A 24,494-nucleotide genomic window follows, 5' to 3' on the forward strand; every position below is an offset into this window, starting at 1 on the left:
CCGTGGTCCTGACATTTCCTGCTTGCTGCTCCTCCCGGGCCCCTTGTATCCTGGGCGGGGAGCAGGAAAGCAGGAACAGGTGGGCGTGGGCTTACCCATCAGCCTGGGGGAGAAGCTGTTTCTTAGAAGCCAGGAGAGGGAGTGAAGGAAAGGGAGAGGACCCACTGTCTTGTTCTGCTACATCAGTCTGTCAAGAGCCTTGGAAGGCAGGAGCAATCGTGGCCCTGGGCTTTGGAGCACGGAGGCGGGCGGGATCAACCTCCTTTGGGCCCGGTGTCCCACATCCCATGCTGGAGGAGAATGGGTGGGCCCATCTGCTCTTTGACCCGCCGCATGTCTCAAAGCTGGGCTCTTACGAATGGAGTGACCTTATTATTGTCGAAACAGAGGTACTTTGGCCAGTTGAGAGAGGGCTACTAATAATTACAATGGGACCATTCCCCAGTAAACGAGCCATAACGTCACCCTACTTTAAAGCAGGCATACCCAACTCAGCATGAACAGTGCCCGCTTACCTCACGGCCGTGGCTTGGGATGGGACAGGCTGTCTGGCTCCATTTCTTCACCTTTGTCACTGTCCTCCTTGTCACTGTGTTTAGAGCTAGTCTCTGGAGCCCAACGTGGACAGGCTTGGATTTAATCCTGACAGCACCCTTTAGAAGCTGTGCTCAATTCCTTCGTCTCTGTCAAGTCTCCTCTTCTTTGCAGGATAATAACCATTGGCAGACTGGACATTACGTATATCAAGTGTGGGACACCTAGGAGATACTCAGCAGAGGGCAAGCAGTATTACCTCTAGGAGCCCTGCTGCCCTGAGCATTCTCAGCCTGGCCCTATCTCATTTGCACCACAAAATGCAAGAATCCAGAGTCGCTTCTCATTTAGAGATTGTGCTTCACTTGGGGGTGGAAAGGAAGGCTCCCTCTCAGCTTCAGGTGCTGATGGGCTGGGGTCTCAGAGGGCTGCAAGCTAGGGATGGGTGATGTTTGTTTCCATGAAGCCTGCTGAGCTAACACCTGACCTGGCCTGGCGCGCCTCAGTGGTCCACGCCCAGGTCTCGACACCCCCTTCTTGGATTTCGGTCCTCTCAGCTCCTCAGGCTCTGAGGATGGGAGCTGTCTGGGTGTGTTACTCATGCGTTGCCCTCAGGAGCTGTCCAGAGGAGCTCGTTTGGGATTCTCCGTCGTGTCTCCCTGCTGCAGAGTGTAATTAGGTTGGCAGTAAACCTGCTTGCCTCCCGGCCATTCTCAATAAGTCTCTGCTGCTTCAGAGCAGCCCCACCCCGCTCCTTCCTCGCTTCCCTCCTTCCCTTTGGCTGCTTCAGCATCTTCAGGTGGGTCCGGCATCTCTCCTATTCCTCTACCAACCCATCTCTATTTTTCGTCCTTTTCAGCTTCTCCAGAATCATGCACCAAACCGTGAAGGAACTGTCACCAAAGTGTAATGTGTCCTTCCTCTTATCTGAAGACGGCAGCGGCAAGGGAGCCGCCCTCATCACAGCGGTGGGCGTTCGGCTCCGGCAAGAAATGAGCAGCTAAGAGTCCTGACCCCCAGCCTGCTGCCCTTCCAGCACTTCTCTCTTCAAGCAGTGACCCCTTATTTTGCCCAGCGAGCTGTGCTGGGAGACGCCGGCACCAGAGCCCGCCTGCACCACCACAGGGAGGAAACCAGAAGCCCACTAACGGCGCGTAACGTAGGGTACAAAATAGAGTGTGTGCTGTTGATAATCTCCCTGCCCTCCAGGTCCCTCCTCACCTGCCCTACCACTCTGCATGATTTGATTTCAACCCGGTCGTACGTTCCCCACGTGTGAAGTTTAGTGGCGTCCGTTTCTAATTTATGCATTCGTCCAACAGTTATTTATTGGCCCAAGATGAAAAGTCACACTATCTGACAGGCCTTAAGGGCCTCCGCTGCCCGTCCCTGGGGACCCGTCCCCCATGTGCAATGTATTATCACCAGCAGACACTGCCGGGACTTCTCCTCCCATGGGTGCAGTGGCCGCCACTTCCTCCCGGCCCCGCACCCGCTGCTGGCTGGTGTCCCAGCTGGGCATGGCAATGCCACTGAATTATGTGTCCGTGGAACTGGTCATAGCCACAGTGTGACAGTCTTGCCTTCTGTCTGTCTTGGGGAGGGGAGGTGGGCAGTCCTGCGGGCAAGTGTCTTGTCTCCATTCGGGTAAAAGGAACCAATCAAGAAACAGTACGCTCATTGGAATTACCCATCGCTTTTGTGAGCCATGTTGTATGACCTAGTAAACTTTGTACCAATTCAAAGACCCGAGTGATGCTTAATGACTGGGGAGTAGGGAGGATATTGGGGGATGTGGCAAAAACCAAACCCTGGGGGGTTTTGTGGCCTTCTGGGTCGGGGGCAGTTTGAAATGAAGGCTGTGTTCTTCAGCCTTCAGCCTTCTTTTGGCTCAAGGATGCTCTCCCCGTGTCTTCTAGCACCTGCCCTCCAGGCTCCCTGCTGCAGCCCCAGGGGCCTGCCTTGGGGAGGGATTCCTGCACTCCCACCTTGACCCCTTTCAGAAGGTAAAGGCTTCTGTCTTCCAATAGCCTGTCTTCCTCACCTGTAGTTGGAACAAAGTAGAAGCTTGGCTTGCAGGGGCTGTTTGGGTTTCCCGAGAGGACGGGGCAACACTGGCCCCCGCTGCTCCCGCTGTTCCCGAGCAGGTCCTGTCTTCATCATCCTGTCCGCCAACTCCAGGCCAACAGATGAAGAGACCCCCTGCCCAAGTAGATGAAGCCTTGCAGCAGCCCTGGGTAGCAGGGTTGTGGTGCTCTCCCCACCCCCACCCCACACACATCCCCATTGAAAATTAACCCCTTCTATGGGAAACTGGCCCTTGCCCAACCCTTCCATCCCTGCCCCACCTCAGCCTCGAGGGTACCGTTCCACTCTGTGGCTGCCATTTTGGATTCCTCCCCCCAAGCTGGTCAGTGGACCCCACATCAGTCCACATTCTGGTGCCCTGTGATTGCAGTGCCATGTCACACCTCTGCAAGGTCTTCCCCAGGACTGACTGCGTGTTCACTTTGTTTTGTGAGACCAGGGTCCCTTTATTGGCACTGCCAGCGCCTACGGCACAGTGATTTTGTGGAGAACACAGGTAACATTAAACTCTAGGTGTGCATTTACAGCATTATGTGGTTCTTCTGGAAGGGCCCGAGGCAGGAAAGGTGAGTCAGCAAGCAGGGTGAGGTGTGGACCCGGCTGGGCCTGGAGCTTTCTAGGGGATGGAACGGTTGGTGTTCTCTGCCTGCCAGCCTCTTGAGCGGAAGTTAGGGTGACGGCTGTGTTGCTGACTCGAAGAGGCATTCATGTCAGACGGCTGCCATGGCAGTAATGAAAGTCACGGCTGCTGTTTATGAGGGCTTCCCAGGTGACTCAGTGGTAAAGAATCTGCGTGTCAATGCAGGAGACACAGGTTTGATCCCTGGGTCGGGAAGATCCCCTGGAGGAAGACATGGCAACCCACTCCAGTATTCTTGCCTGGAGAATCCCATGGACAGGAGCCTGGTGGGCTAGAGTCCATGGGGTCACAAAGAGTTGGACATGACATAGTGACTGAGCACACACGCTGTTTATGAAGCACTTAACATGTATTGGACTTGCTAATTTATAGGCATCTCTCCCATCATCCTCAGCCTCCCTGCAAAGTAGTTTTGCAACTGAAAGAGGAAGGCAATGTGAAGGTCATTGTCTTGAGACCACCCAGCTGAGGCTTCTTTTGACCCTTAACCACCATCTCCCCTGGGGTGGACCTGGGTTCTTAGATGCTAAAGCAGAGAAGCCCTGGATTGGCTCACAGGTTAGGGGCTTTGCAGAATTAAGCAGCTTCTTTCCTTGTGTCTTTATCCTGATAATAAATCAGTGTCATGGTTGAGTACTGCCCACGGGTGTGTTTTGTTTGGTTCGCACAACATTTATAACAATGTGAGCCAAATTTAACAATTCTGGAAGTTTCACAAATTTGGATTTCTGGCTTCTCTTGAAAGATGTAGAGGATCAGTCACATGGCAGCATTTGCCCAGAGCTGATCAGCTACTCTCCCCTTTGGATTCCTATGCCCTCCAGTTTGCCAGTCCCCACCATTCCCTATTGGCCCGACACTGAAGTCAGTTATCTTTTATCAATATATCTACAATTTTTCTTTCATACCGGGTTCAATTTACTCTATGTTGTATGCCCCAGGAAGGCATTCGACCTTGCAACTCCTGGATTAGATAAGTGTTAGCTCACCCTGTCTTCTTTGAATTATTGGATCCCCTGAAGCACTGTCTGAGGGGCTGGCTGGGAGAGGCAGGACCCACTGCAGAGTTCCTGGCCCCATCTCATCTTTCCATTGATGTACTGAAGGGTGAGGCACGGGCCAAACTTTCAGAGGTGGTCCTTTCGACTGGCTACTTCTCAAGGGTGCGGAGCCTCTCCCTGCAGCCAGGCACTAGGCTTTAGGGTTCAGTAGACACTCCAGCCTGGGGGCTTTCAGCCTGCCCGTTGACAGCCTCAGAGGGGGCCACATCCCCAGACATGAAAAAAATCTCTTTAGTGTGACACCTGTTGACCCTCGTGGAGAGGGATGGAGTGTAGGTCAGCTCCATCTTGTCCTCCTCGGTTGGTGTGACCCATGGACAGCAACGGAAAGCAAGCCGGAATCCAGAGCGAAACCTGAGGGGTGGAGGGGTCATCTTGAGAAATGAAGTGAGGCCAACAGTTATGGGAACTGCCCTGTGGCTGCCCCACCTCCAGGAGCCGATCTCCCCTCCAGAGTAAAGTTGCTTCAGAAATTCACTCGTAAGAGCTCAGGGTCTCTGGAGGACTTCCCTGGTGGTCCAGTGGTTGAGAATCCTCCTGCTGATGCAGGGGACGAGGATTCGATCCCTGGTCCAGGAACTAAGACCTCACATGCCCGTGCAGCTAAGCCCGTGACCACAACTACTGAATCCCGAGCGCCCTAGAGCCTGTGCTCCACAAGAGAAGCCACTGAAATGAGACGCCTGCGCACCGCACCTAGAGAAAAGCCGGTGCGCAGCGAAAGACCCAGGGCAGCCAAAAATAAAGAATTTTTAAAAAAGAGCTCAGAGACACATTCTTTAGTGGGTTGGAGTTTTGGAAACAGCCAGAAGTAATCTGGAGCCAAGTCCAAGTTTGAAGTGGGTGATTAAGCTGGACAAGACCATTTGTTACAAACAAACAAAAACAAACCAAGTACAATTATAACACAACAGATTTTCTTGTTTGATTTGTTAATTGGCTTCTAAAGGAGTATGCAAAGAGGAATCTTAAGAAATTGGGGCTTTGGCAATGTTGGCAGCAATAAGGATGCTCTCCAAGGGGACTGCTTTGAAAGGAAATATGCGCATGGACCTACTAAGTTTGGGGACATTTGCTTAAAAAATAAGTGAGCTTTCCCCATGGCAGCACAGAGGGTCCCCATGTAAACGAGAGATCAGAGGAAGGAGAGAGTGAGTAGAAAAAGTGAGACAGAGCTGGCAGAAGGTAGACACTGTCCTGTCAGCAGCAGAAATAAATGAGGCCCTGTGTGGTGCAGAGAGGCAGACAACTGAGTGAGTGGTCTGTTCCCAGGAGAGGCAAGCTTCTGTGTTGCAGAAGCGCGGACCTGACGTTGGTTCCTCCCCCTGTAGCTCTAGAGATTCCACGGTGCAGCCCAATAAATGCCTTTATTATGGGAGCTTCATGGCCACTGTCCCTTATACCTACATTCAGCATGTCCCAACCTGAGCTCCCTATCCTCTTCCCCCCATGTCCCTGACAGTCGTCCTCATCTCAATTCCTGATAACTGACCACCCAAGAACCTGGAGTCATCCTTGACTTCCTCTCCATCAAAGTCTGTTGACTCTACCTTAGCAATCTCCAGGTTCTGACCACTTCTCATGCATCTAAACCAACCATCTCTTGCCTGCTGGGATAACTGCAACTGCCTAATCCTCTCCCTGCTTCTCCCCCTTGCCTTGGGTGTTCCCTCTGCCTGGAACTCTTATCCAGACAGCTACCAGGGCCCACTCAGTCCTCAAATGTGCTCAAAAGGCCCCTCAGTAAGGCCTACCCTGAGGCCCTTCAATAAGGCCTACCCTGACCATCCTGTAAAATTGCAACCTTTATGCCCATTACTTCCCCCATTACTTCCTGTCCTCCCTTACCCAGTTCTCTTTTTTTCTATAGGATTTATCACCTAATACACACTGTGGCTCATTGACTCATTCAGTTCAGTTCAGTCGCTCAGTCGTGTCCGACTCTTTGCGACCCCATGAATCGCAGCACGTCAGGCCTCCCTGTCCATCACCAACTCCCGGAGTTCACTCATAGGTTTGCTTATTGTCTATCTCCACCTGCTCCCCAAGAAGGTCAGCTCCCTGAGGAAAGGGATCACTGTTTTTGTTCACCAGCGTATCCCAAAGGGCCTGGAACAGTGCTGGCACACAGAGCCACTGGAGATTATTTTCTGGAGAAAAGAAGATGGCACCAGGAGGAACAGTCCTACTGCAGAGCCAGTGTCTTCAAATACTGAAAGATCAGAGGTTGTTTCAGGAACTCATAGAGCCGTGGGGTGTTGACTCCCACGGACTGTCACTGGGTAGCAGGGCACAGACACAGAAGGCTGGGGGCCCTCCCTGATGTGACAGTCCCTGTCTCTAAGTTCTCACTTCTACAACTGCATGAGAGAAAAATGTGTGATGTGGGGATGAGATTACAGACCTTGGAAACATGGAATTCTTGTTGTATGAGTTTAGGAGAGTCTTCCTTTCTGAGACTCAGTTTCTTTATCTGTAAAATGGGGATAACACCTCCATCCCATTACATGGGTAGCCCTGGTGGCTCAGATGGTAAAGAATCTACCTGCAATGCAGGAGAGGCAGGTTTCTCCCTGGAGAAGGGAATGGCAACCCACTCTAGTATTCTTGCCTGGAGAATTCCATGGACAGAGGAGCTTGGTGGGCTACAGTCCATGGGGTATACTTGCCTGTAAGGAGACAATGGAGGGTTCTGACGCCTATTAAACATTCAAAAGATAAAAGTCAGTCTCTCACTTCCTTCTGGCCTGCCCCAGGTGGGTAGGATGTCTGAGCAACAAAGGCTCTATTGGCCTTATGAATGGCCTGGATATCAGTGCAGAAAGGTGATACAAGAGGCCCAGGGTCAATGTCACCCACATCACTGCCTTGTTAAGGCCAGGACTCAGTGTTCACCTCTCACCGACTCTTCCCTGGCCCCACCGTTCTGAGGCTGAGTGGCCTGCTCTACAAGAAGGACTCCTGGGCACTGGGGCTCCTGCCTGGCCCAGCATCTCCCACCTGTGCACGTGCTCCAGAGCAAATGCCAGCCCCTCAGTGAGACTCCACTTCTCTAGAGGTATGAGAGCAGCAGGGAGTGAGAATTGGGCTCCTTCCTCCCTGGCAGTCTCTGCCAAGGTCATTTCCTAGTGCCCCTGAAAGCCCCTCCTGTGATCTTCCAGGAAGCAACCCGTTTCCCCTCCAGCCTCAGCCCCAGGCCTCAGGCTGAGTGCTTCATTCGCTGCAGCTGGCACTGTCCTCACCCACAGACAGTCCTCAGCGCCTCCTCAATGTAGAAGGCTCTTAAAAACATCAGTACCTCCCTCCTTGTTTTTTTTTTTTTTGTCTTTATTGAATTTCTTACAATATTGCTTCTTTATGTTTGGTTGTTTTGGCCGACAGGCACGTGTGATCTTAGCTCCCCATCCAGGGATCAAACCCACACCCCCTGCGTTGGCAGGCAAAGTCTTAACCACTGGACCACTAGGGAAGTAGCCAAGTCCCTCCCTCCTTTACCTGGCTCCTTCCTTCCTCCCTCTCGGCTGTCCTTCTGCCTCTCTGCCCCTCTCTCCATCTCTCTGTCCCTCCCTTCTCTCTTCTCCTTGTCCAGGTGCAGCCCCCAGAAGAAAGAGCAGGAGCAGGCGGTCATGAAAGCTGTGGGCTGGGCATTGGGCAGAGCTTTGGGGAGGGGGTGGGGCTCAAGCGAGGCCCAGACGACAGCGAGGATTATGCTCAGGGATGCCTGTGAGGATGGCAATCCCATGGGGGTGGTGAAGCTGTGCAGGGGGGCCCAGATGGAACCAGGCTGAGGAGAGGGGCTGGGATGAGGGCTCACCTGTGGTTGAGGCAGCAGTAAATGATGGGATTGTACATGGTGGAGCTCATGGCCAGCCAGAAGAGCGCCAGGTAGACCTGCTGGATGAACTTGTGGCAGTAGATGTCCTCCTGGAAGGTGCCCAGGATGAAGTAGAGGTGGTAGGGCAGCCAGCAGATGGCAAACGTCACCACCACCAGCACCATGGTCTTCACGAACTGGTCCAGAAGACACTCAGGTCACTCCTCAGCCCGGATGCCCCAAGACCCACCAGTCTTCCTGAGGGTGAGGGTGGGGCACCCCTCATGCCAGCCTGAGAAGCCCTCAATAATCAGGTCCCCTCTGCGTCCGGAACCTCAGTCCCCCAGAACACCTACTACCCATGCACTCCTGGGCCCTCTACCCAGCTTTTGCTCAGGCTGGTCTCTAGGCTCACACTGCTGTCTTTTCTTCTTAGTCCTCACTCCTCAAAGCCCAGTTCAATGCCACCTTCTCTAAAAAGCGTCTTGGATCCTTCTTTGAGCAAAGCAGCTCCCCTCTCTGGAGAGTGGATGAGCTCTCGCTCCTAACCCCATCCTTAGGAGACACCCTGCCAGCTATGGGTCCGCAAGACCCCCACTCGCTGCAATCTGTGTCTGTCACAACCCAAAGTCTAAAGACAAGTCGGCCGGCCTGGGGAAGCAGGAATGAAGGCTCTGGCCAGAGACTTGGGACAAACGCAAGGTACATGCGGAGTCTATACTCCGCGGCGCCCTTTTGGGGGTGGGTCCGGAATGGCCGATGCCGAGGCGGGGCCAAACTTCCGGCCCCGCCCTGACCCCGTCCCCTCCGCCCCCGGAGTTCACCTTCTTCTTGGCCTGCAGGTGGCGCAAGTTGGCACCATGAGCCTGGTGCCCCGGGACAGAGCGTCTCCAGAGCGTGAGTCCGATGACACTGTAGGCGACGAACATCACCACGAGAGGCAGGAAGTAAATGAGGGCGATCACTATGAGGTGGTACCTGGAGGGAGAGTCAAGGGCCTGGGCACCTGGCGACTGCCAGAGCTCAGTCCCCAGGCCTTGCGGTGCCCCTGAGTTTTCCTGGCAGGCCACCTTGGGGCCGCCTCCCAAGACCTTGGTTTAATTTTTTTTTTTTTTTTTTAAGGCAAATCAACTAGCATATGTGCCCAGTGAGGGCTTCCCCTGCCGCAAAAGGGACACCAGTGTAAGCTCGGAGTCCTTCCAAGTGGCAGACAAGTTATCAAACGAGGAAATAAATAGGAATGAAAAAGTTAACCAATACTTTTTTTTTTTAATTTATAATGACATTAAGCACAAATGAAAGTGGCTCAGTCGTGTCCGACTCTTTGCGACCTCATGGACTATACAGTCCATGGAATTCTCTAGGCCAGAATACTGGAGTGGGTAGCCTTTCCCTTCTCTAGGGGATCTTCCCAACTCAGGAATCAAACTGGGGTCTCCTGCACTGCAGGCAGATTCTTCACCAGCTGAGCTATCAGGGAAGCCCCATTAAGCATAAAAGAGGAAGTAAAATTACATATCCCACCCCCACCACTATTAACGATTTGGAATATTTTCTTCCAGAATCATGCATTATATGTGTGTATATACACAGGTATTAGATTATATATATCGTCTATATCTGCATCTGTCTGTCTAAATAGATTTCCTGGAGTTGATACGTTTCTATCCTGCACCAGCATCCCTACCAGGGAATGGGGCAGTGAAGACAGGCCACATGGTTCAAGCTATCGGATCACCTCTTCCTGACTGTGAGCATTGTTGCAGCATCTGCTGCTCACATCAGCAGACACAATTTCTGCTGTGAGCAAGTGGCCTAGAACACCACTGATGGTGCTCATCCAGTCCTCGTGGAGGACACCCGGGGCTGTGTTGAGGCCCTTTTATTTCCTTTGGGGTAAAGGATATGCCTGCTGCCCCTTCTGGTTTCTGAGTGATGCTACAGTCACGCTCCAACAAGACCCAGGCAGCAGCATTTGGTGAATGGACCCGAGCCCCCTGGCCCTGTCATGTGACCTTCTTCTAGGAAAACTGAGGTGTTCCCAAGCCACTTTCCTCCGCACGTGCCAGCCTTTCTGGGCCCCTTTCAAGAGGTGCTGCCACCTGGAGGGAGGAGAGCAGACGGGTTCTTCCCTAAATACCTTCCCTAAAACCTGAGTTTAGAATTCGACTTTCTAATTACAACATGTCTGGCGCCTCCTAGACACCCTGATCCCCATCTGTCCTCCTGTGGAGCAGATAAGGAGAGGAGGAGCAGTGAGTGCCAGGCCCTGTCACCTTTGATTGTGAGGTCACAGATGGACCTTGAGGATCAGCTGCGCCATCTGCCTCAGTGTCCACATCGAGGAACCGAGGCTCGGAGAGGCACAGGAAGTCTGTGTCATGTGAAACAGCTCTACAGACTTAACACCTAAATGATTTCCCTTTCACTGAGAATGAGCCCTGAGGAATCAGAAGACCTGGGTTCTTGTCCAGCCTCTAATTTAAAGCATGACCTTGGGCAATCAGATCTCTCCTTCAGTCTCAGTTTCCCCGTTTGTAAAGCATGGAGATCATCTCCATCATGCTTCCCGAGTATGAGTGATGCCCCTTTGGTGCCTCATTCTTTTTTGGGTCGGTGCAGGATGGGGATTCACTCTGGGCTAAGTTCCCACCAGAAGGGAGAGCCAAGGAGCTTTGGGGACCATCTTCTAGGGCCTGCCATTATCAGGAATGGCTTCTCTCACACCTGAGACTGCCTTTTTTTTTGGCATTTTGATTTTGAAAGTGTATGTGCATTTTCCTGGAGAGGGCATCTGTCATTTTATCAGATCCATACACACAGAATGTGAGCCTGTAAGGATGGAGCCCCCAGTCTAAATCTCAGAAGCTCCCTAACCCAAGAATGAATAATAAATTCTCACACACAAGAAACCAAGCTTTCGCCCAAATCCTCTCAGAATTCGAAGTATCACCAACGTATACCCTCCTAGCCCACCTCTGCCCTCTTGCTTTCTGCCGTTGTCTGAATCAGGGTCACAAATCACCCACCCCAGAAAACTGGTGGTTGGTACCTTGAGTTCTCACCACTCCGTGCCTCCAGGAGAAAAGCTCCATGTTAAGGTGGAAAAAGGTCTGTCTAGTCAAGGCTATGGTTTTTCCAGTGGTCATGTATGGATGTGAGAGTTGGACTGTGAAGAAAGCTGAGCACTGAAGAATTGATGCTTTTGAACTGTGGTGTTGGAGAAGACTCTTGAGAGCCCCTTGGACTGCAAGGAGGTCCAACCAGTCCATCCTGAAGGAAATCAGCCTGCGTGTTCATTGGAAGGACTGATGCTAAAGCTGAAACTCCAATACTTTGGCCACCTCATGTGAAGAGTTGACTCACTGGAAAAGACCCTGATGGTGGGAGGGATTGGGGGCAGGAGGAGAAGGGGACGACAGAGGATGAGATGGCTGGATGGCATCACGGACTCGATGGGACATGAGTTTGAGTGAACTCCGGGGAGTTGGTGATGGACAGGGAGGCCCAGCCTGCTGCGATTCATGGGGTCACAGAGTCGGACACGACCGAGCGACTGAATTGAACAGAACTGAAGGTGGAAAAACATCGCCCCCCAGTGGCCAGTCTCGAAATGTTCCGCTCCCATCCCTTCCCTGAGCCAGGAAGAGGGGCGAGTCCCTACATGGACACCGCCGACGAAGCATTGAATCCTGAGAACGTGAGGGTACAGGGTGAGGGCAAAGACCAATGGCAGGGCCTGACCTCGAAACACAGCAGTCCGCAGAAACAGGCTTCTCAGAGGAATGGCGCCTTCTGGCCAGTGCTCGGGACTGGAGGAGAGGTAGGGGCCGGCGTCGGGAGACAGGGGGCGGGGAGGGGCCTGAATTATTGCCGAGATCTGGCGGCTCTGGGCTCAGAGCGTGTACAGCCTTATACTTGCGGCAGCCAGGCTTTTCTTGGACTAAGTCTGACGGGTTTGTTTTCGTTTGCTCCGGTTTAAACGACCACATACTGGGCACAGGTTCTGCTGCAGTGCCTCACAACAACCCCTGAGCAAGGTTCTCTTGCGAATCTCCTTTGAGAGAGAAAGAGCCAAAGGCTCAGAGAGGTTAAGTGACTCAAAGGATCCTTGAGCCAGCAGGGGACAGAGCAGGATTCCAACCCGAATACTGTCCCCAGAACCTCAACCGATTCTTTATCCTCAATTTTGAATTTCCAAGGTTCTTGGGGACGACAGAGCCACGTGAGAACTAGGCAAACTGAGGCCCAGAAAAGAAAAGGACTTATCCTGGGTCACACAGCAGCTGCACCGTGTCTGAGTTCTGCTTTCTGCCCCCATCCCTTAGCCGATGGTGCCTGCCTCATCTCAAGGCTATCTCCAGGCTCCTACTGAAAACATCCCAGACTCCATCATCTGCCCTTTCTTTCTGCCTCAGTACCCTGCTACCCCCCTTATTTAAGCAAGAGTGTTGACGAGATTGGACTCTGAAGCAGGACTGCCTGAATTTAAATCCTTGATTTACCACCTAATAGCTGTGTGGTCCTAGGCCCTTAGTTTTTTTAGTGCTTTGGTTTCCTCATCTGAGAAATGGAAATAATAATAATACATACTCATACTGTTGTGAGAATTAAATGAGTCCATGTATGTAAAGTGCTTAGACCAGACCTGACATTTACTGAGTGCTAAGTTGATCCTGTGCTCACATTATCCCCAGTTCACTCAGATACCTGTGCACTCACACTTACACACTGCACACGTGTACACCATGAATGTGCATGCACGCGCACACAGGCACATGTGCACACACCATGTTCCCCCATCCCCAGGCCTTACAAAAGGAGCATCTTGCCACCGCTGTCTTCAGGCCAGGCCACCACGCACTTGGTGGCACCCTCATCCGTGGTGATGGTGGAATAGAAGCATTGGGGGAAGGCGAGGGCCAGGGCCACCAGCCAGATGCCAGCAATGACCGCTCTGGTGCCAGGAGCTGAGAGCCGGGGCTGGAAGGGGTGGACGATGGCCATGTACCTGTGAGCAGAGGGCGGTGTGAGCGGTGCACACCCTTGAGACCAGTCTGCACCGGTGTGAGCAGTGCACGCCCTTCAGACCAGTCTGCACCTCCTCTTCCCACTCCAGGCCCACACTCTCCCGTCCTATTCCCCACACCCTGCTGGTGACCTGCAGAGAGCTGCCGAACTGGTGACTGTCTTGTAGACACGTGGCACACTAGCGCTCTAAACCTCTGTCCACCTCATCGCCTCCTTCTGAGCGTGGACATGCTCTCAGAAGGCCACAAGAGGGCAGTGTGGCCACACCAGAAGTCCATCTGGGGCATTGTCCTGCAGCTCCGCCCTGCCGAGTTCCTCAGCAGCTCAGCCTCTCTTCTGTTCAGAAACTTTAACAGAGCCCGAAGTTCTTCTGCACAAAGCCCAAAGCAGCTGCCTACCAGCAATCTGCAGTGAAGGAAGTGCTCTACATATGCAGAAATGACCTTGGTCCTAGATGACCCCCCCAGGCTTCCTCCCTGGGATTAATCTGAACCTTGAGACATGGCCAGGACAATAAGACAAAGCTCAAAGCCCACCCTTTCGCTGATCCTGACATGATATCTGATATACTACCTGCCCCACCCCAAAACACAAACCCTAGCGCTTCGAATCCCCTGCTGCTGCTGCTAAGTCGCTTCAGTCCTATCCGACTCTGTGCGACCCCATAGACGGCAGCCCACCAGGCTCCCCCGTCCCTGGGATTCTCCAGGCAAGAACACTGGAGTGGGTTGCTATTTCCTTCTCCAATGCATGAAAGTGAAAAGTGAAAGTAAAGTCGCTCAATCGTGTCCAACTCCTAGCGACCCCATGGACTGCAGCCTATCAGGCTCCTCTGTCCATGGGATTTTCCAGGCAAGAGTACTGGAGTGGGGTGCCATTGCCTTCTCCATTGAATCCCCTATCCCCTTCCTATATTTTCCCATAGCCCTCATGACCTCAAAATACAATGTATAATTTATTTAGTCTTGTATTTCTATTTAAGTTTTCACCAGGGCAGGCATCTTTATCTGTTTTTACCTGAATGTGCAGAACAGTGTCTGTACATAGTGGGCACGGGGGGAATTTCTTCCTATGACTAAGAATGAATGAAGAAATGAATGGACGCGTCTCCATTATTACCATCCTGACCCGAGCCACCGTCTTCCCTCCCCTGAGTTACCTAGTCAACCGCCTCCTGCCTGTCTGGACTCCTGGCTCCACTCTGCCCTCTACAGTCCATACTACCCACCCCCCACCTGAGCTTTAAGGCGGAAGTTCCATGAGACCACACTTTTCCCACTGCTGTATATTTCCCAGCGCCTGAAACAGTGCCTCAGATACTTATTGAGTGAATGAAAGTCTCAGGTGACTTTCAGATCTGCTGACTGATCACTCTTCTACCCTCCTGTCCCCTATTGCCTGCAGAGGCTCAGTCTGCAGCCCCAGAGATACAGCACCTGGGAGGTAATTGGCCCCATCGTAATTATGTGGTAACTGCATGCAGTGTTTAATTTTCCCCTCAAATAATCTATCTAGGAAGAGGAAACAATATAAGCAATTTCCTTGTAAAATAAAGAAACCAAAACAAAAATCAACTCCAGAGAAGAACACTCCAGAAGGTCCCTAAAACACTGTTGTTCTTCCTTTATAGCCTTGAACACCCATCTAGGGCAAAGTTCTTTCTCGTGTCTAACCTTATCCTTTCTCGTCTCAGTTCCACAGTCCTCTGTGAAACTATTCCAGATGCGTAGTTTAGGATCATGAACAGGTTAGGAGGCAATTAATTCCCTGGGTTCCACACTTAACTTGCTGTGTGACTATGGGTGTGTTATCAGCCCTGTCTGAAGCCAACACAGTGAACCGGCTCCCCATAACTGCCCCACTACCCCGCTGCCCCTACTTGCCTGTCAGCAGCAATGGCAGTCATGGAGTAGATACTGACGAACATGGCTGTGATGGGGAAGAGGTTTTGGAAGTAGCAGAAGGCACGGCCAAAGTACCAGATGTTGTGGCTGGCGTAGACGAAGTTGAAGGCAGCGTTGAAGGCAGCCATGCAGAGGTCGGCCAGGGCCAGGTTGACGATGAAGTAGTTGGTCACCGTGCGCATCCTCTGATGGGCCAGAATGATCCAGATGACTGTGGCATTGCCCATCACAGCCACCAGCACCAGGGCCAGGTAGGCTGCGGTCCACAGTGCCAGCTGCCAGCCGGGCATGGAGAAGGCTGTGATGCCCGTGGCATTGCTGTCAAGGCCAGACGAGATGTTGATATCGGTCATCACGACACAGGCCCCCATGGCCGCCTCTGAGTCTGGCACAAGAGGTAAGGCTCCTTGGCTCCCTCCAGGCCCTGGTGCCCTGTGGGAGCACACAAATCCTCTCTGAGTGCGGGGAGCAGGAGGAGTAGGTGCCGAGCCAGGCGCGTCCAGGGAGCTGGGGGGTCACTCCCAAGTCTCAAACAGAGATGAGTTAGGCTGAGCAGACAGCCGGGTCCAGAGCCCTAGGCACTTCAGATTCCCATGTCCTGGCCAGCCTTCTCCAACGTCACGTGGATATCTAGAATCCAAGACGTGGTCTCAGAGTAAGAGGCATCCTTCTAAATCATCAGCCTGCATCTTCACTGCAGAAATGGAAAAACATTCCAAGTGGGGACCAGCCCAGGTCATGTAGTAAGTTGGTGATAAACTCAAACCCAGGTCCCTCCTAATGTGGTTCAGGAGACATTAGGGATCAGACGTGCGCAAAGCAGCTCTCTGGATCCCGCAGGTCAGTTGTGCAGCAGGCTGTCTCTCCAGGCGCTGGGGTGCAGGCGGGGAGGCCTTCCCGCTGCTCTCTGGGCGGGGCCGTGTGGTGCAGGGCGACGAGGGCCTTGGCAGAGGTGCTGTCTTCTCACGAGCTGGGGCTTTGCCTCCGCCCTTCGTCCCACCTCCTGCGTGGATGGCCAGGCTTCATCTCTTGAGGAAAGATTTAGGACTGGCTGCTGAGGCAGGGAGAGACCCAGGGAAAGTTGAGGGGGTGGCAGGGGTGGGGCCTGGCATGGAGGGCACAGTCCTCAGTAGGGTGTTTACATTCAGTGGGGCCGGAGCTACATCTAGAATGTGACTAGAGGCATGGGCTTGGGAGCCTCGGGGACTCCAGGCAAGGACTCCTAAACCTTTCCGAACTTCAGTTCCCATCTGAAAAAAATAGGAACCATACAGCATGCATCTCACAGTGTGCTGGTGAGTTTTAAATGAGATAGTGTGTGTTAAGTCTGATTAGCACAGGAGCTGACGCATAAAAGGCGTGACAAGGAGTCGCAGTCCTGTGGGAGGCCCCCGGGCCTGCTCAGGGCTCTGTGACCAAGACGGAACCCAAAGCATGTCCAACACGTTCTCGGGTGATGTTAATGCTGCTGGCCCAGGGACCTCACTTTGAGAACCACTGTCTTAGGACAAGGACAGGGGTCACCGCCTCTCCTGTGAGCTCCAGAAAACCCCGAGGGGCGGCCCGCAGACTCCACTCTTGGGCACTGACTGTGTGATGTGTCGGGCACGGCCTGAGGCTGCTGTGTCTGAGTGACTGTATGTGTATGTGACTGGCATGTGTAAGCGCATGCACATTTGTGCACCTGTGCACACCTGTGGGGGTGTAGACCATCAAGACCCAGCAGCCTCAGAAGGGCAGGGCATGTCCCTCCTTAACGCTTGGAGGGTTCTCAGTCACCAGCACTGGCAGCCTTGCTGTGCTAAGGGTGTGCTGTCTCCTTGGACTCCAGCCAGCTTCCGGGGACCCCTACTCTTCTTGTGGGTATGTATACTGTAGGACCCTGGGCCTCCTGCCCTCCCAGAGTCAGCTTAGGACACAATGGCTCCCACCCTGGCCAGGCCACGGGGCAGAGGGAGGCCTGTTCCCTGTCTGGATTGGGCCACCAGCCTCTGTTTGGACAACTGCCTTTTGCTGAACGACCTCTGCCTCTGATGTTTTTTGGCGGGAGAGCCGCAGACACTCCAGTTTGGGACTTGTTTGTCTTATGCACCGCTGACCAGGGTTTTGAAGGCAGAATGTGTAGAAATAAGGATGTCAGCTGGGGCAACCTACTCTGTTGGCGGTTCTGCCTCCTCCTCCAGGCTGTCAGAATGAGTTTCAGGTACAAGCAGAGCGCAAGGATAAGACACCAAAGCATGTGTCACCCATCAGAGATGCCCCAAACAGTACCCGTTTCTCCTCCCTGCCAGCATCCCACCACCTCCAGTGTTTACGTGAGGATTATGTTTTGGAGCTGTTAAATCTAAGAGTTTTATTTCCCCCTTAAATCATGTGCTCTTGTAGCTTTCCAACTATGTACTGGTGGCCTCGTAGAAGGAGAGGGTGGGGGCCGCCCTGGACAGAGGGGCACACAGAGCTGGCCTGTGGAGTCCATCACTAAACAATGGCCGTGAAAGCCGGTCTTTCTCAAGACAGGAAAACACTCCGAATTCCTTTAGCTCCTCTGCACACGTCCAGACTCCAGTTTGGTCTTCGAGGATTTGTATAGGAAGTTCCCGCCACCAGGAAGTGGAGGAGAATGCTGCCCATCAGTCTGTTTGGATGGGCTGAGCAGCAGTACAGGTTGGGTACCCCTGGCAGGCTACTCTGGTTCTGACTTTAGAGTGCAGGATGTTTATTAAGGAGCACATGGGATCAACCCCTGGGGAAGGGAGGGGAGAGAAGCCGGTGAGGGCAAAGGGGGTGGCTGAGCAGTGATGGTGAGACAGTGGCCTTGGACAGCCCCAGGTCGGATCACTCTGAGCTAGAAGGACCCCTTAGAGTTACCCTCATGGTTTGTGCTATTGTGGTTTTGAAGCTGGAGTCCTGAAGACTAGAATGGGAGAGGAATTGTATTTCAGGGAGTTTGGAGGAGACAGTGGGAACTGCTGCAGGGGTAAGGGATGGGAGAAAGAAAAGGGTTCCAGGAAGCGCTGTGGCCCAGATGCCCCTCAACAGTGTCCCAGAGATGCCTTTGGCAGTCGCCTGACCATGTCTCTGGCTGGGCTTGGACCACCTGGTCACGGCTTCAGTGGGTCACATGCGGCGGCAGGTCATCTGGTCACCTGGGCTGGGCAGAAGGAGGACGAGGACAGCACAGTGAGCCGTTTATTTGGGTGAATGAATCCCATTGGAAAAATCAGCCTTCATTCCGAAACTATGCCCTTCTTGCTGTGGGGGTTACTGTGTCCTCTCTCGCATGAAACAACGGAGATGGCAGATGGCAGTTGCCTCCTGGTTCTTCTTTTCCTTGTGTGTCTCTTACTCAATGGAATACCACGCTGGTGAGCTGTACGGTTCCCTCAACTAGGTGTTTTGAAATTTTATTGGTCCATGAAATTCAAAGACACAGGAGCCCTGATCTAGTTCCTCTTTTGGAGAAGAGAGGGGGAGCCCCGGGTCCTCTGGCCTGTGAAGGGGGCCGCTTCCTGATGGCTTCCCCCGTCCTGCACAATCTGCACTGGCTTGCCTGCCTCCGCTCTCAGGAAGCCACTTCTTGGTCACCTCCTTGTCACACAGGTGGGGAGCTCCTCAGGGCCTGGGCTGTGTCTAGTTTATGTCTTTTCTCCAGGAGAACAGCGAGCATATCACAGGTACCCTCTACACGCAGACTGAATGAAAATGATGAATCAAATTTAAAATGACTCAGAGGTGAGGGATGGTAAATTGTATATATTGCATATATCATCTATTTATCCATCTATCTATCTATAATGCTGTGGCCTAGTGGCTCAGTTGTGTCTGACTCTGCGACCCCGTGGACTGTAGCGCACCAGGCTCCTCTGTCCATGGAATTTTCCAGGTAAGAATACTGGAGTGAGTTCCCATTCCTTCTCCAGGGGATTTTCCCAACTCAGGGATCAAACCCGAATCTCCCACATTGCAGGCAGATTCTTTACCATCTGAGCCACCTTGGAAGCATCTATCTATAATAGGTAGATACACATCTAATAGAGAGATAGATACTTTACAGATAGATAGATGTGAAAACCTTAAACTAATGGGATTGGCAGTGATGGGATTTTAGGGAACTTTGAGTGGGCAGGGCAGTGTAAAACCTGGCACATTGGCACACAGTAGGTGCTCGATAAATCTCAGATGAGTACATGAATAACAAATAATGGATAAAGTTTAGGACATCACCCGGTCAGGGGTGTTGGGAGTAGCCTTCTTATTTTCACAGAATCTAAAGCTTAAACTAAAAAACATGTCTGTGTAGGTCAGGCAGAGCGTTTGGAGGATGCTGAGTGTTTCCACAGCATCTCAGGATTTATTCCTCACAGTTTGCCTCGCCTTGTCCACAAACCAGAGGGTCCCAAGCTGGCCCCTTAAGAAGATGAACTCTGGGCCCCCCAACCCCCTGGCCTGAGCATCAGTGGCCCAGAATCTGGGACTTCAGCTGGGAGAGGGAGAGTTGCAGTCTGCCAAGAGCACGCGCTACAGCTGACACCTTTTTTAAACACTGTGAGTGTGATGGGGCGGTGCCTCCCCCTAAAAGCCTGAAGTTTATCTAGCCAGAGAAGAGAGGCCGTGAGTGTTTACATCTGCTGTGGTGCTGGTGTACACAGAGCTCAGAAGCTCTTAACACCAAACGGGTTCATTTCCCAACATCAGGCTTTTGCAAAATCTGCCCATCTATGGCAGGCCGAGGAGGAAGTGGGCGAGGCTTGCCTAGGAGGGGGTTGCTAGTTAGATGACTGGGGTCATCGCAGAGGCAGCCTGGGTGTTGCAGACAGAGGGGCCTTGGTGTCTGCCCTGGTGCTGGCAATTGTTCTGTGGTGAGGAAGAGGGGAATGCGTGAGGAAAGGGAGGGGACAGAGGGTCAGGGTTTCTGCTGAAAGACCTGAGTCCTGGGCCCTGCAGGGGGTCTCTCAACTGGACTGGGAGTTGAGAGACTCCCTGCAATCATCCCAGAGTTAGGAGAAAGCGTCATGTCTCTACCTTCATGAAGCTTCCAGCCAAGATGGAGAGCCAAATCCTGAAAGAGCAGAGAGAACTTACCACCCCCTGTATTATCGGTCCCCTCCACTCCATCCTCTGCCACAGTGATCTCTTAAAAATACAAATCTGACCGTGTACTTCCTGCTTAATCCCCATTGCTCTCTGGGTTGAGAAAAATAGCCTCATTCCTTTACTGCTGCTTCTTTCTCAGGACCACTTTCCCCTTGCTTCTTTTAGCAATAAAACCTCCTCTGTTGTTACCTATTGTCACCTGGCTTCCCAGCTAATGGACTGTATTTCCAGGCCTCCCTTCCAAGCCAGATGTGGTCACATGATTAAGGTCTGGCCAATAGGATGTGGCAGAAGCGATTTATATGTGTATACAGACAACTTCAAGGTCTCATCTGTTTTTTTTTATTTTTTTAAACAAACAGCTCGGTTTTTAAAAAATTTAATTAATTAATTTTTGGTTGTCCTGGGCCTTCATTGCTGTGTACAGGCTTTCTCTAGTTATGGCGAGTGGAGGCCACTCTAGTTGTGGTATGTGGGCTTCTTGCTGCCGTGGCTTCTCTTGTTGCAGAGCACAGGCTCTAGGCAGGTGGGCTTCAACAGTTGCGGCCCACAGGCTCAGTGGTTGTGACTCGTGGGCTTAGTTACTCCACGGCATGTGGAATCTTCCGGACCAGTGATTGAACCTGTGTCCCCTGCACTGGCAGGCAGATTCCTATCCACAGCACTACCAGGTAAGTCCTCATCTTTTTTTTTAATTTATTTTTTATTGAGATATAGTTGAATTACAATGTTGTGCTAATTACCGCTGTACTGCAAAGTGATTCATTATACATATACGAACGTTCTTTTTCATATTTTTATATTACGGCTTATCACAGGATATTGAATTTAATTCCCTGTGCTGTACAATAAGACTTCTGTCATTTATCCATTCTATATATACTAGTGTGCATCTGCTAATCCCAAACTCCCAATCCAACCCTCTCCCACCCGTCTCTGCCTTGGCAACCACTGGTCTATTCTCTATGTCCCTGATTCTATTTCTGTTTCATATATATGTTCATTTGTGTCGTATTTTAGGTTCTATTTATAAGTGATGTCATATGGCATTTGTCTGTCTTCCTTACTTCACTTAGTATGAGCGTCTCTAGGTCCATCCGTATCGCTGCAAATGGCATTATTTCATTCTTTTTTATGGCTGAGTAGTATTCTATTGTATACTGTACAACGTCTTTATCCATTCATTTGTTGATGGACATTTAGGCTGTTTTCATGTCTTGGCTATTGTGAATTGTGCTGCTATGAACATAGGAGTGCACGTATCTTTTTGAATTATAGTTTTGTCTGGATATGTGCCCAGGACTAGGATTGCTGGATAATATGGTAGTTCAATTTTTAGTTTTCTAAGCAGAATCTCTGTACTATCGTCCATAGTGACTGCACTCATTTACATTCCCACCAGCAGTTAAGGAGGGTGTCCTTTTCTCCATACTCTCTCCAGTATTTGTTATCTGTAGACTTTTTGATGATGGCCATTCTGAAGGTCTCATCTTTAGAGAAGGAGCTGGCTGCTTTCCACTTCCACTCCCCTCTTCCTACTGGGTGGGAAATGGTAACAACAGGAGCTGACATTTTGAATCCAGAGAGGGCAGCCCTGTGTTATGGCTGGCAAAACCCAGGGTTGTTGCATGAAAAAGAAAAACAAAGCAAAACAAGCTTCTCTCTTATTTCAGGCCTTGCATGTTAGGCTCTGTTACAGCACTGAACCCTTCATGATACACTATCCTTGAAGCATTTCCTTGATGATTGCACAGGTTGACTATCTTTGTTCTATACTCCAGTAGATTTCTGTGCTTTCCTTCTTGTTAATACCCTGACCCATGCTCAGAAATTCATGAGGCCAGGAATCCTGTCTGGATTATAGTCATATCTTCCTTTCCCTCCATTATGACTGACACATTGTACGCCAGATGCTATTTGTTGCTTAAATGAATGAATGACTGGGCAAACGAATGAATATATTGAAACAGCTTGGGTGTAATAGTAGAAAACTTTTTGCTATAAGCAATAGTGACTTAAACAAACGGGGGCTTATTTTCTCACATAACCAGAAGTCTGGAGGTCAGTGATTCCATGCTAAACAGTGCAACGGTTTCAAAGTTCTTTAGGAATTTTTTTTTCTTGACCCTTGCCTCTTGGCTGTTAGATGGCTGCAACAGCTCCAAGTAGCAGTTCTTACATACGGCATTCCTATTCCAGGAAGGGAGCAGGAAGGAAAAGAATTCCCCTTCCAGGTATTTCTCCTTTGTTAGGGAGGGAAATCTTTTTTCAGGACCCTCCCAGCAGATGTCCTTTATATCATGTGACCAGAACAAGGTCACATGACCACCCTTAGCTACATGGGAGAGGAAATGTTTTCCTTTTTTAAGACCCAGCTGGGTTTTGGTACTGTGGGGCCTCACTGAGGCTGGTAGGAAGAAGCCAGTTCTAAGAGCTCATCCCTTTCCTTAGCCAAATGGTCCTTCCATTCAGGAAGTCCCATGGCCTACAGGGTATCATGATGTGGTCACAAGTAAAAGGATCATGCACTGTGCTTAATGCTTGCTGGAGAATGTCACTTTCTGTCTCATGAAATTCTTTCCTAGACACTGACCTTCCCAGAAGACTGAGCTCTGCCAACAAGCTTACCTGTTCCAGTAAAATCCACTGACTATCATCTCTGTGGTCACAGCAGTAACTGTCCACCAACCATGTGCCCATGTGCCTGGGGACTGAACCAGCGAAATAACCTCTTTGTGCCTTCTCCTCGTTTGTCAACTGGGGCTAGATATCTCGTAGGATTGTTGTGAGGATTAAATTAGTTAATACATGCAAAGTGCTTAGAATGGTACCTGGTGCACAGGGCTAAATGAGAGTTTGCTGTTGTCATTTCATTATATCCCAGTTTTATACATGAGGTTATATGCTCAGAAAGGTTAAAGAACTTGCCCAAGGTCATGCAGCTGGGGGAACCATCAGTCAAGCCTGGTCTGTCTGACTCCAGAGCCCATACCCTTTCTTCTCCGACCACAGGCCTTCTCTAAGATGACAAGTTTCTCCTGAATGTCTCAAGGGTGGGGTGTCTGGCCACAGACACTTTAGGGCCCGGATGGAATGCTACCTCCTTCCAGAAGCCTGCCTGGAGACTTGCTCTCTACTCCTCACTGGCAGCCTTTCTGGAGAACGTGAGAACTGCCACTTGTCTCTTCCTTGGAGGCAGAGAAGGTCAGTCTTGTCCACTGTTGTGATCATCAACACAGATACACTGTTAGTCCTCCAGGAGCACCTCATTATGATAAGGACACTGGTGCCCAGGTAAGGTGCTCACTGCAGGTCGGACAGCCAGTACTGGCAGAGCTGTGCCTGCAGCTCCCACCAGCAAACTCCCCATTCAGTAGTCTTTCCTCTGCTCAAGGCTCCTTCCATGAGGTAAGGGAACTTTGCAGGGACAGCGGCTTATCCCAAGGAGACCTTATTCAATTTGGGGCAAGCATGGGGCCCCCTGGGAGACTGTAGCCTGAGCACTAAAAGAGATCATCTCTGATCACTCACCTCCAGCCCCTGATCCTACCTGGGCCCGGGTCCTGGGTCCATCTGCGTGTGTGTCAACTGATGCCTGAGTGCCTGTAATACACAGATAGTGACACCAGAGGGCGACATCATTACTTTAATCCTTGTGAGCACAGGGCTTCAAGCATCCTCTCAGACTCACGGGGATGAGGAAGATGGTGCTGATGATAACCACGGCCAGGGCTAAGATTTTTTAAGCCAAACCCCTTTGTAATAAGCATGCATCACTTCTAATCAGGAGATCTTCCTGCGCGCACCCCCTTTCTCCTGCTGTGTTCTGCATCTCAGAAAATGGACCACATGCCCCCAGTCACCCAAGCCTGAAACCTGGGGATCACGGACAGCAGCTTCTTCACTTGCTCCCTCCCCAGTATCACTCACTCCTGTCCACTCTACATCCTAAATCTTAACCCATCCACTTCTCTCCATTCCCACTGTTTGTCCTCTGCCTCCAATTCCTTGTTCCATCTATAGAGAGCCACAGGCTCTGGCCTCAAGCTTGGTGTAGGCCCGTGGTTCCCAGACTTTGCTGCTCATTAGAACCACCTGGGGAGCTTTGAAAATGCTTGCTGCCACATCACAGCTCAGACGAGTTAAGGCAGGAGGCAGAGGGCATGGGTGCCTTCCTGGTAGCTCAGCTGGTAAAGAATCTGCCTACAATGCAGGAGACCCCAGTTCAACTCCTGGGTCGGGAAGATTCCCTGGAGAAGGGCTGGGCTACCCACTCCAGTATTCCTGGGTTTCCCTGATGGTTCAGACAGTAAAGAATCTGCCCACAA

General features: G+C 51.5%; 2 protein-coding genes across 4 annotated transcripts in view; one reads left to right on the plus strand and one right to left on the minus strand.

Moving 5' to 3' along the window:
* The window catches only part of HK1 (hexokinase 1), a 73,892-nt gene extending 71,613 nt beyond the window's left edge, over positions 1–2,279 (plus strand). Inside the window, exon 18 of one of the 2 annotated variants that reach the window (XM_027530891.1) lies at positions 1,394–1,918. In XM_027530891.1, coding sequence (XP_027386692.1) covers positions 1,394–1,538 — 145 coding nt within the window. In that variant the 3' untranslated portion in view covers positions 1,539–1,918. Of the gene's footprint in view, positions 1–1,393 lie in introns of both variants that reach the window. The other variant, XM_027530890.1, reaches the window with a different exon arrangement.
* Positions 1,788–15,880, minus strand: TACR2 (tachykinin receptor 2). Of its 2 annotated transcripts, XM_027530893.1 has the most exons (6): positions 15,052–15,799; positions 12,954–13,148; positions 8,962–9,115; positions 8,138–8,334; positions 4,567–4,677; positions 1,788–3,463 (listed from the first exon to the last, which is right to left on the minus strand). In XM_027530893.1, exons 1-6 carry the CDS (start codon positions 15,441–15,443, stop codon positions 3,397–3,399), a joined length of 1,116 nt encoding a protein of 371 aa, XP_027386694.1. In that variant the 5' UTR covers positions 15,444–15,799; the 3' UTR covers positions 1,788–3,396. The 2 variants fall into 2 exon arrangements, with proteins under 2 accessions (XP_027386694.1, XP_027386693.1); XM_027530892.1 differs by lacking the exon at positions 1,788–3,463 and having other exon boundaries at positions 3,593–4,677; positions 15,052–15,880.
* Positions 15,881–24,494: the final 8,614 nt, after the last annotated feature.

This window comes from Bos indicus x Bos taurus, chromosome 28 (genome assembly GCF_003369695.1).
Source record: "Bos indicus x Bos taurus breed Angus x Brahman F1 hybrid chromosome 28, Bos_hybrid_MaternalHap_v2.0, whole genome shotgun sequence".
Lineage (NCBI taxonomy): Eukaryota > Metazoa > Chordata > Mammalia > Artiodactyla > Bovidae > Bos > Bos indicus x Bos taurus.